This window comes from Plutella xylostella, chromosome 15, assembly GCF_932276165.1.
Source record: "Plutella xylostella chromosome 15, ilPluXylo3.1, whole genome shotgun sequence".
In the NCBI taxonomy this organism is placed as follows: Eukaryota; Metazoa; Arthropoda; class Insecta; order Lepidoptera; family Plutellidae; genus Plutella; species Plutella xylostella.
In genome coordinates this window covers 10,281,799-10,293,991 of record NC_063995.1, presented here as the reverse complement: position 1 = coordinate 10,293,991, position 12,193 = coordinate 10,281,799, and the positions used below count along the sequence as shown (strand labels likewise).

The following is a 12,193-nucleotide window of genomic DNA, read 5'->3' as shown; positions in this document are numbered from 1 at the left end:
CTTTGTTTTGGCCGTTATAATTTTATTTATCTGTTGTGATTTGTGATATTTACGTTGTCTTGCCCTGTCTTGCCCGGTGGTCAAATTTGGGTCCATAATAGTAGGTTACAGTTTTAGTTTTCATTAATAAATAGAGTCGGACCGATTGGGTTGCGTATTATCAAATTATGTTCCTCTATTTCAATGTAGAGTTCCTTTGGGTTAAGTTATGAAATTGCTCCAAAAATCTGATATCTTTTGTTTAATTTCTGCTCGCACTATTCAGTACAGACAGCAAGTTATAATTTGAAGATCAATTTACACCCTCACAATAAAACTACGCTTCTATTGTTGGAAGCTCAAATCCTTTGCCAGAGCAGCAGGGTGATTCCGTCATTTAAAAATCTCAATTTAAATTGCCGCCCACCCCCTGGGCACTTGAAAAGCCCGCTGGGGAAATATTAACGCCTTCGCCACTACAAGCCGCGAGCACCGTGAAATGAAACGATTACCCCACTTGCGAGCGTGATAAGAACACTCTGCCATGGAAACACAACAATTATGTGCTATATAAAAAAAACCTGCGTTTAAAGTATATCTTTCTGTCTTTTTTAAATTATTACAGACGGTCTTTAAAATATCTGCGAATGGTTGAATTCACAATTCACGTAACGTAATGAACTCCTCTCCGTATAGACATTGCTGAAATATGTTTATTATCAGAACATTTCGTAGTAAGGGACTCTCATAACAGAAATTTATTTTTTAAAAAGCCACATGGTGGCATTTGAACACGATGTTTATGTTTTTTAGTTTGTGACACTTTTTAAGAAGTGCCGCACAAAAAGTCACGTCGTCGTAAAATTTGGAAGCTACCCAGATCCTATCAACAACAGTTTTTATTTGAGTTTATGAGAGAGTGTAATAACCTCTTGGAATTGGACATTTTCTCGATTTCAAGATAGCAGCGACAGTCGCTGATTTCTTAAAGGGTCGTCTTGATATTATTGTAGTCGTGCAATCTGTGCAATATATCACAATACATCGTTTTTGTGGTTAGAAGATAATATTGGAGTTTTAAAAACTCACTCACTATTGAATAATTGTAAAATGTGTGAAATCCAGCAAAGGGAACATACAAGAATGGAAGATAAAATTGATTTGGTAGCGCATCCATAGTTTGTTTAGACAAGTCTATCCGCAGGGCAGAGGGACGCTGTTTATTTGACATTCATCAAGTCTGAGATTAAAGGATCGGGGATATTGTATATATTTAAGACTACAGGAAAGACCCTTCACACATTGAAAGTCAAAATCAATATTATGTAGCTACATAGCTTAGCATAGCATTTAGATGTGATTTAGTATTTTAAGAGTCATGAGTACTTGCAGATCTAATCTTCCATTGCTGTTTAAAAAAAAATACAATAGCAATAGCAATCACGTAAAATTTTATTGATTTTAAGCATTTTTATAGCGTAACCATTAAGCTGTGATTGTCTGATGATCAGTATTCACAAATTTAACCGAAACAGCTTTGCATTAGTCAAGTTCAATTCCCTTTAGTTGAAATGAGTTTTCCATTCCACATCAATGGGAGACGATCATTCTGCGGTGACTCACATTAACGCCTCGGTATCATGGAACTGACGTGTCTCCCTTCTATATTAACATTCATGCGTATACCTTATGTCTGGTGCAGTAGAGATTAAAATGGCTTTAGCGGTTACGAATTTCGAACCTATAGTTCCATCCCCCGCTTTTATTGAAGCGTTCATTTATTCCTACGATTGTCATTCTTATGCATAGTATTAAATTTTGGGGGTTTTGTGTTGTTACGTTGAAGGTCGTAGAGTCCAGAATGGCCTGCAGAGAGTGCACAGGCACAATCAAGCTTGTATTACTTCATCCTGTTTGTCATTTCGGAGGCACGCTTCGACAGCAAACATAACACGTGGTTAAGATTTAATAGGGTTTGCTGCAATAGTTCATGTTGGTCTAACCGAGGATTATAAACGGGTAAGGATTAGGCGCATTGTTTGTTTTATCCAAGAATTTAACAGCCGGATGTGATGAAGCCACCCAAATAAAAAAGGTTTTCAGATAAGGTGCATCAAAATTATTAGTCAAAGAATTTATATTAAAACTGGTTTTTATTATATTCAGTTTAAAAACCAACAAAATCACCTGACTGATTCCAAATTCACAGGGAAAAATGTGTAAATAAAAACACTAGGTATTCTTTGGTCGGGTCACGGTTATAGTTGCTCGTTCAAAGATCAAATTATCTATAGGTCTTTATTAGTTTCCAACCTGTAGTAAAACACGCCATTCTGAATCCTCCTATCTTAAAGCACTTCCCCTACTCCTAATGCAATAACGGGCCCTCACAATTTTCAGCGGATGTTTAAACTTATTTGACGGCGGCCCCCAATCAGATGACTAAATATTGCATAGTGTGGGTTGAGTAGACGATAGACGTGCCGTCCTGAGGGCAAGGCCCCTCGTCTTCGATCTGTCTTGTTACCCTGGGGCCCGCCGCTCCGAGTTTGATATGTACATTGATTCTATTCATAGCCGAAGCAGAGGGTTTGCGCGAAAAATATGCTGTTAAGTGTTCTGCTATTTCAGGCATAACTTCCCGCCGCGCCGTTTGGTAAAATGTTTGATATTTTTTTTGTTCACGGGTATGGTTGAGTGTCTCCTTTGCGTACTTCTGTAGTGTGTACTTGAAACCCCACGGCTTGACCTCAATCATGAGGGTAAGCTAACCAGCAAACCCTTACATAAATAAAATAGCGTTCTCGGGCTAATGGTCAGTGGGCATGGGCATATAGGTACGATTGGTAGGTACTTTCACGAACTGTGCGGTGAGCTAGTTTCCTCATAGAAGGATCGATAGACTGTTGCTGTGGGTTATATTTAGGTAGGTACAACTGAGAAATAAACAATGAATTACCTACAAACCTATTAAAAATATTTCATTAGCTATTGTGTAAAAAAATAAAACACTTTGTGACCCGCTGACTAGATTAGGCGAGTCATAATCCTTATTTGACAAGCCAGCTTATGTAGGTTTTTCCGGATTTGTATCGGGACCTTTTTCTTGATGAAATTGGCTGTCTTTCCTAAAGTAATCCGATATTTATGAAGAGACTCTTCTTTGTGTACAAATCCCGTCTTAGGGAAAATCTGTACAATTTGGTCCAAGGTCGACCTTCGTAATCCAACAACATCCAGAAAATCACTTGAGCTACTTGAATAGTGTACGTACTAAAACTCGAAGAGTTTGATCTCAAACTGATCGTACGATCATACCTAACTCCGGAAATAGGTCTTACGTCACTAACGTAAATTGAACGTAACCCTGGAATAGATTTTCGATTATTTGTGGTGATCGTTATGCTTCTCTAGATTTGCTTTGAATTGTACCTACAGAATAATAAGATAGAAATGCATATTTTATCCATAATTAGGCCTTCGGATTCCTAACCAGGAACAAAAAAGCTCGCAGTGTATTTTACTTTCCCTTCTTTTTTCTACTGTTTCACGTCTGACAATCCTTCAGCACATAGCCGGTGCGACCCACATTTCTTCCATTTTGTTTACAAACCCTTAACCTCATTGCAATTGTAGCCAATTCCCACTTCTAACCTCCATCTTTTTCCTCAGACGTGGGCGGCCTCTGCCTGAACCGCGGGTGCTGCGCGGCCGGCTCCGCGGCGCTGCTGACCCAGCACGCGCGCACGCAGCTCGAGACCTCGCTCCGGACCGAGCTGATCAAGCTGGCGGAGATCCTGTCCAATCGGGCCGGGAAGTTTGATGGTAAGCTGGATATTATATGCTGTTGATCTGTGAGATTTATTGTATCGGTGTGAAACTATACAAGGTGTTGCAAAATGGGTACCTATGTAGGTACCTATACTGTAAAAATGACAAAATTCGAGGAAAATTTTTCATAGTAAAAACTCTCGTGACCAACAAAGTTTTTATGGAAAATGATATAATATTTTTTTCGCGTATTTTGACATTTTGATTTTATTTCCGGGGTTAGATATAACATGCTGGACACGTAGGTCTCGGCCCTGTTTACTTAATTCATTTTGAATATCAGTTAATACACTAAAAACTAGTTGGCTTGTACCGGGGATAGTGCTGGAATTTGATTAATATTCTTTGGGAGGAATTCCAAAAAGTATGTAACGAATTTTAATAATAGACACTTAACTAGTACTCTCTAATCAAAGTATCTCAACAATCGCTTACACAACCGAAGTTTGTTTGCGTACATGGAAGCAGTAGGAAGAACAGCAAGTAAACTATGTGCTGTGGCTGTTATTATAAATAAAGCTTGTGTTAGAAAAACATAACTCAGTCTACCACATGTTGCTCAACTGCCAGGCTATTCTCGTCTTTATATCACACAGAATAAAACCTCGTTACAAGATATAGCTTTTTGTGTCAGTCAGCTCTTTCATCCAACGTATATCCTGTTCTAGGGAGTGTTACATAGAAAACTATATTTCAGTTGAGTTCAAGTCATCCTACACTGGGGTTTCTTTCATAACAAAGAACAATAACGTCATCGACATACGCTATTTCTGACAATAGGTTCTGGACATTACTGTTTAGACTAAACAAGCAGCTGTGAAGTACAAGCAGTCGTTATGTGAACGAGTAGGCACGTAGCTACATGTAGGTGCCAGGCACTTCTCTTGAACCCGATAACCTTAGTAGTCTCGGTACGTTGAGAGCTAAAAATATTTATCTGGCTGCCTCGTCACACCTCTTTGTTTGTGCTCTTTTATTTACACATCTGTCATTCGCATTAAATAGCATGCGAAATGAATCACACAATTCCTAGTAACCCTCGCGGACCGGTAAATGGAACATCTACTCCATATTAGGGTATACAGTTACCGTTTTAAAAGCACCTCATCGATCGACCACTGTCATCATCAAAGCTCGACGTTACCTCATTCCGTCCCCATTCCTGTAACATTACAATTACCTCGGACGGTTTATGTCCTTCTAGCAGCTGTCGATCGGCTGTCACTGTCCCGTTAATTGCAGAACTTGGTCTGGTCTGGGCACTGGTCTCGCCAAACATGGCACTGATGGGCCACTTGCAGCTCCGGTTTACGCAGAGATCAGTGGCGGATTAAGAGCATCGGAGGCCCTAAGCACAAAGCCTCTGTAGGCCCCTAATTTAGAACAATTTGTTCCTTGAAAAAGAGTGTCAAAACAGTTCAATAGCTAAAAAGTCCTATAACTTTTCTATAAAAAAGGATGGAAAACATTTAAAAAAAAATTGCTTGCCTTAAGGGCCTACGGCAGGCGCGGGTATCACCACAGTTGCACCTTCGCAGGTACGCCGAGCTATCACACGGCACATTTAAGTACGCGCAAGCCTCATTTTTAACCGACTTCGAAAAAAGGAGAAGGTTCTCAATTCGTCTGTATGTTTTTTTTTATTTATGTTTACCGATTACGCCGCCGTTTATAGACCGACTTCGAAAATTATTTTTTCGATGTATTGGGCTGAGCTCAGGGGTGGTCCCTTTTTTCAGAATTTTATTCTACCCGCAAGGGTGGGTAAAGGGGTAAAAACAGGGTATGAATTTCCATTTTGAGCACCTATAAACCGATTCTAATAAAATTTAGAACGTAAATAAAGTTCTTAAAAAAATAATATTATGGTGACCTTGAGCTGATCTGATGATGGAAACGGAAGGCAGTCAAGGGAACTCCTCAACGGTATATAGCAACTACCTCGTGTTTAGGCTTGAATGATTCGTATTGACTAGTAGAACTTATTTGCATCTTACTTTTGATTGACAATTTTTATTGCAAATAAACTAAAAACAATAAAATAAAATAATACTTAGGTAATAATAAAAAAATACCGACTTCATAAAACCACTACTTATCAATCATTTTTTAAAAATTATTATTTTATTGTCAAATTCGTCGGCGTGGAAATAGGAAACAATGTTTCCCAATGAGGAACTATTTCTTCTACTGGTATATTTTCAATGTTTGCAAACAACTAGAATTTTTTCAATAGAAAAAAGTCTAGTTGCCTGCTATACCCAAAAATCGGCGGGGTTAGCGCGGTATACACTTTTTCCACCCATTCCACAGTATTCCATGTACCTACAGTACAAGCCGGCCTGTGCAGTTGGAACTGTTGTGATAGGTACTGGTGATAATGGTGATCACCCGCCACCAGGACCCGAGGTGTGCGGGGTTGCGCAGCCGGAATTACGAGTCCGGCTGTTTGGACCAGGGTACTACGGGCGTCCGGATCTCGAGCCCTCCACTAGCTTGTTAGTGGATCCGGACTTGGGTATGGATTCGTAGTGGCGCGTGGTTAGCTACAGGGGGGGACAACGTTCGTCTGCCCGGTAGCTTGTCACTGGTCGTCTTCCCCGTAGTTAGTGGTTCAAGTAGCGGTTTAGGACGAGGGCCGTTGATGCGAAAGAGTCACGGGGCACGTGAGTTTCCCTTATAGTTTTTCCGACCTCAGTTGGACCGACATCTCCGGTGCTTGACTGGATATCAAAAAGTGCGTGACAGATAGCATGCGCCGGCCGACCCAGCTGTGTAGGCTCCATGGGTAGACATGTAGGTCTGCATATCGGGAGGTGAGCGCGCATTACAGCTCCGGTACCAGAGTGGAGATCTGGCAAATGGCTTCTCCAGTCCACGAGTGCTCCGGATCCGGAGGGAGTAGGGGAAGTGAGCGTGCCATCAACAGCTCCGGCACCTGTCAGGACATCAGGCGCTCACCACCCCGAGGCGACTCTCCTTGTGAGTACTGTGGCTATACGCTGCAGCGGCTAGATTCACTGCTCCATGGATCCCTGATGTCAGACTGCCACTTGACTGAAGGTATAGTGCCTGTAGTTTATGACCAAGTCGTCGGGAATTACAGGTCACTATAAATATATCACGTAGTTCGAAAATGGGTATCGTGTGGTGATACTTACGCGTATGGTAGGCCCTTTACCAACCACACGCACGGTATTCCGTGTTTAAGCCGGCCTGCGCAGGCAAAACTGTGGTGATACTTACACGTGTGGTAGGCTCTTTACCAACCACACGCACGGTATTTCGTGTTTAAGCCGGCCTGCGCAGGCAAAACTCTGGTGATGCTTGCGCGTGTGGTAGGCCCTTTAATCAGAGCAAACTCATTACATCGGACATATTGTGGATGAATAAAATGTATGTATAAAATGAAAATGAGACCCTCTGCACCTCTGGTGCCATAGGAACAACATAAAATGAAACAGCAGCAGAGGATGGGGGCCCCTGGAGGCCCGGGGCCCCAAGCACGTGCTTGTCGTGCTTATAGGTTAATCCGCCACTGGCAGAGATCCTCACAAAAGATACCTCTACGTAATGCAACGACTCGTGGTTCACTTGACGGTTGATAATTTGTTCTGGTATCAGATAGGCTGTCGGTTTCCTCTACGATATTTGGTCTATCTTGATGACGTGAAAAGGTATTTCAATGATAGATTTACTGTCTTCAATTAGGATCAAAGAGAGTTACAGTCTTGGTTGCTAATCGAGAGAGAGTTGTCCTTATATGTGTAAATCTATAGATGCGTTGCTATAGGATCTCATATATTCAAGATTTCTATCGTAACTTAAGATATCTCCGGTGTTTGTATTTCATTGCCCCTCAGTCTGTTATGTGTTTAATTGGCTTCGTCCATTGATGAACAAGAGCCGCCGTTAACTGGCCTCGGCAAAAAGAGTGCAAGAGCGGTATAAAACATTAATTACGAGCGTTCATTACTAACTACCGATTACTCTGTCTAGCCGGCGTCATTTATGTGCTTTCAGGTTTTTTTTTAATAGAACTGTAAATTGCTGTATCGATTTTTGTTGTCCATCAGGTTTATAGTCTTTGTCATATTCGTTTAAACTGCATTTTTTTTCAAATCATTCTGCTAACAATTATTGTACTTTTTGTGATGTAATCGGTGTTATAATGAATAATGATTCACTATCATATGATAACTATAAATAAACTTTTCTTAAATTAGTAATATTCATCTTTAGATATTAATCTATACGTTATTATTTTGAACTCGTCGGTACTTACATATCCATAATATTCTATAACTCAGTCTTAAGATAATAATTGGTCACATTTACTTTCTAATTCAATCCATTACAGAACATTTACTTAATAGTATCTACTGAATAGATTAAGAGATCTTCAAAAGTTGTTTTGTAATTGTGGCCATTAAATGGTAAACCTCTTACGATTGTGTGGGCTGAAGTTAGTACACTTCGACATCAGTGAACGTGGTAGTTTAAACTAAAAGCTACTAGAACTTTCAACATAACTTTTAGTTGTTTGCCTTTCATTTAAGTCTTCTCCATTACCATTTCTTTGATTAAAATTTTCTGTAGGAATTTTGGTATAATTTCTTTAATTGTTCTTCTACTCAAATTCATTGAGTCATCAACCCAAAGTAGCTGCTGTAAATAATTTGGTCAGTGGCACGGTGAGGCAGTGTCCACACAGTCGAGTGCAAACATCGGACAAAACGGTCTCCAGTTCACATACAAGACGATACAAGTAATTATACAGAGCTGGCCGTCTTCATCAATATTGACTTATTTGCCTTTCGACACACTCCATTCAGGTCGACTGTTTTATGTTTCAATTATACCTAGGAAACGTTCGAAAACCACCTCAGAGTTTCTCTCACTAAGAGCTACAGAGTGATTAAAGGTGTATTTCAAACGCAGCCTGACATCTTGTCTCACGGTAGTTCATGGCATCTTAATTAAGAGTAGTACGGGAATTTGTAAACAAAATCTTAAAGAATTGGAAACATTTATTGATAGCTTTCGTTGTGAATGCTCTCCCGCCCACATTGGAAATAGTTGGACTGCTTACTCGATCTCTCTTTTAGGTTCACGATGCCGCATTTCAAATAAGCAGCGGAACTTAATTAGTAGAAATGTGATTGGGTACTTACAGATGGAAAGCACACTATTTTCCTCCTTTCAATGACTTATGCTTCGTCTTTTGCGTAATGAAGTTGTTTGTAATTTCATGAACCAAGACTCGGACTGAGCTTTGCACTCCCTCGGTACTTTCCAAGGAAAAGGAACTTTCCGTGATTTATGACAGCAATGTTTGGTTGGTTGATTTCGCTAGGTTACCTATAAGTATAACAGGAAAAAATAAGGGATCCCCCGTTACGTAAACGTGTAGGTACTTAAAAATCATATAAATTCGCTGATAAAAGTACAAGTAGGTACATCAGGATTTGCCTATTATAGTGACTTTCCGAGGGGGTTATTTACATAATATTTGTAGCGTGGCTTAGTGAGTTAGTGACAGAGGTAGATTAGATAAAGGTGATATTTCGATAGAAATATGGCGGGTCGGGGGTCGTCGAACTTGTATACTTATTCAAAAATATATTTTATCTTATTAGATACCCTGTGAAGCCGGCAGGCTATTACGACCAGCATGTGCGCACTATTTCTTATACCAGAACTAAGGGCCTAGTGTCTTTCTTAACCGATCGAGCAGTGAAATCCGTTTAATCGAACCGTATAAAACTCACACTTACCACGCTGAACCTTTAACCTCAGGCGCTTCCAGTCAGGTTAACAGGCGATGCATGTTACGTTCATACTTAATTCATTTAGCTCGTACTGAGCTAAATGGGACTGGAGGGACGCTCAAAGACCTCAATATTTTCAGGTATTCAAATGACGCTCTGTTCACTAAAAGCCTTTCTAGGTTCGTAACTTAACGTCGATGCTTACAATACTACTGAATACCTGCATGATACTAGTAATATTCCACGGTAAGGTGATGCCAAGAAATAAATATAAACTACCAAAACATTTCAATCAGCGTGCAATAGGACGCCGCCGCTACCGCAACAATTTGTAGGGCGTTAGAAATTCGACTCCACGGGCTTCATGTGTCACCACATTTGTTACTATGTACGTTCTGTAGACTGCTCGTGCGCTATTTGTGTCCCACCTTTACACCTCATACGGACCAGCCTTTACCTCTAATGAAATGAAATGGCCGATAAAACCAGTATGTGGTCTGCTTCCTTCGAAAAGTGCTACTAAATTAAACTATCCTTTAGTATAATTCCGTGAATCCTCGGTTAGCAGGAACTCTGTAATGGGGAGTTTTATAGCCTGGTAATGAACGCCAGAGGAAATCATTCTATCGTTTCATTGAGGTAGAGCTTCAATCAGAATTCAATTGACTATAACGTTATTTATTTTATTTTTACTTGCACTTGCGATACACGATGCAAATAAAATAGTCGACGTTTTCAATTGCTTTCAATAGATGCTAAAGTTACTTTAAATTGAATAGAATACCTACAAATGGGACTCATTGTTGTTTACGCAGTCTGCGTGTTTTCTCACAATAAAGCCGCCGGACGATTAAAATTCTCGGTAGCATTTCTACGTCGGTTTCATTTTTCCTCCTGTACCTAGAGTGTAGAAGGTACCCTACATGTGCCACTTGCAGTCTAATTTAGACCTTGCTACTCACAAATTAAGAATGGGATTCTGCAAGGTGTACCGTTTAGCCACACAGAAGCTACCATTTCCTTGTACCTAAACGCAAATAACTTTAAGGTCGAACAGTGGGGGACACGCTAAGCCCATGTAACAATGTGAACTGGTAGTGTTGCATTAGAAAAATATGAACTATGAAACAGTAGCAAACTTACTATTGTTACTTATTCCTGTGTATAAGTTATAAGTATATTGGTTGCTATGTCAAAATGGAAAAGATAAGGTTAATCGATGACCTACTAGGAACATATAACTGCCTAGGGCCTAGTAGTGTAAGTGCAAGCAATGCAAAAATACCAAGAGCCTGCACGTCTACAGTAGATTGATGAGTAAGAATATTAGCAAAACTTTTGCCTACCCAAGACATTATCTTTAGTGACCCAGTTCTGTTATTTACATTACCATAATATATGATTTAACAGGCTTCTGTTATGTCTATTCAGATAATTATTATGTACTGTTCTACTTTAATATAACGAACTACCTACTGCTTGTTTTAGATTGGTATATTGTTCCAAAATACGACCTAGATACAGGTGTTGGTAGTTAGGTTTGAAGGACGTATGATAAAGTTTTTATCCATAGTAGTTACTAAATAGTGTTATAAATATTAGACATTTCAACAAAATGCATAGTTCTTTTGTAGAATAAATAATATTCATAACATTATTTTGCGTCTTTTCCAGAATCATAATAATATGCATTATGTTGAGCTGAACCAAAAGCTTAACGTAAATAGAATGGGTTTACACAATGACGCCACAACCACAATTAATTCGCCACAAGCAATTTGTTTCACAGTGTTTTGTTTACAGCGTGGAAACTGAATTTACATGTAAATCCTCTGCTGAAGAAAACAAGAACCCTGTTTTGTATTCGTTAACAGAGTCGATGTCAGAAAGATGTCCAAATAATATTATGGATTAATACTTAAAGCCACTATAAAGCGAGACCGTTGTTCGGTCATAGTTAGATTTGCCCTGAAACTACTAGGTTTGGGGTCATCCAGTGTACGGGCCGAGCCGGTACCTTTATGGTTTCCTATCCTGCCGTATCTACCGCCAGACATCGGTGTTGCGGAAACTATTTTATTGCCACCAGCATATACAAGTAGCAGCCAATGTGGTCACTTTTACGACGACGGGAAACTAAACTTGAGCAGTGGAGTGGTATTTGAAATTTCAGACGAAGATTATTTATGGAATAAGCAAAGTTTAGTAAATTATGAAGTCGAATTTGAAACCACGATCAGCTTGAGGAAGACGATGCGGCTGCATGATGTGGCTAGTACTGAAATGCCGGCATTATCATACAAGAGATAGAGAACATCGTCATTCTTTCCTCCTTATAATATTAGTAGTATATATTTTATGTATATACTGCACCACAACTACCTCACAATCATAGACTCACTCTCTTCCATCCAAAGGTTTTCTGGTAGAGATTGCTATAAGCAATAAGGCCGCCTCTCTGTTGTATTTTTAAGCTCAATTTTTTGTAATTTTTGTTTTTGGTGCAAATAAAGTGTATTGAATTGTATTGTATATTATTGTAGATAACTAATACTTAAAGCTTAAAGCAATGGATGCTTACGCTACGCGATTGAATCACACCTCACACCCAC

The 12,193-nt window shown here is 39.6% G+C and overlaps 1 protein-coding gene across 1 annotated transcript in view; it reads left to right on the top strand.

Annotated features, from left to right (window-relative positions):
• The window catches only part of LOC105383683 (glypican-6), a 49,783-nt gene that overhangs the window by 17,713 nt on the left and 19,877 nt on the right, over positions 1-12,193 (top strand). The window contains exon 2 of the mRNA XM_048625769.1: positions 3,652-3,804. Within this exon, the coding sequence (XP_048481726.1) occupies positions 3,652-3,804 (153 nt within the window). The remainder of the gene's footprint in view (positions 1-3,651; positions 3,805-12,193) is intronic.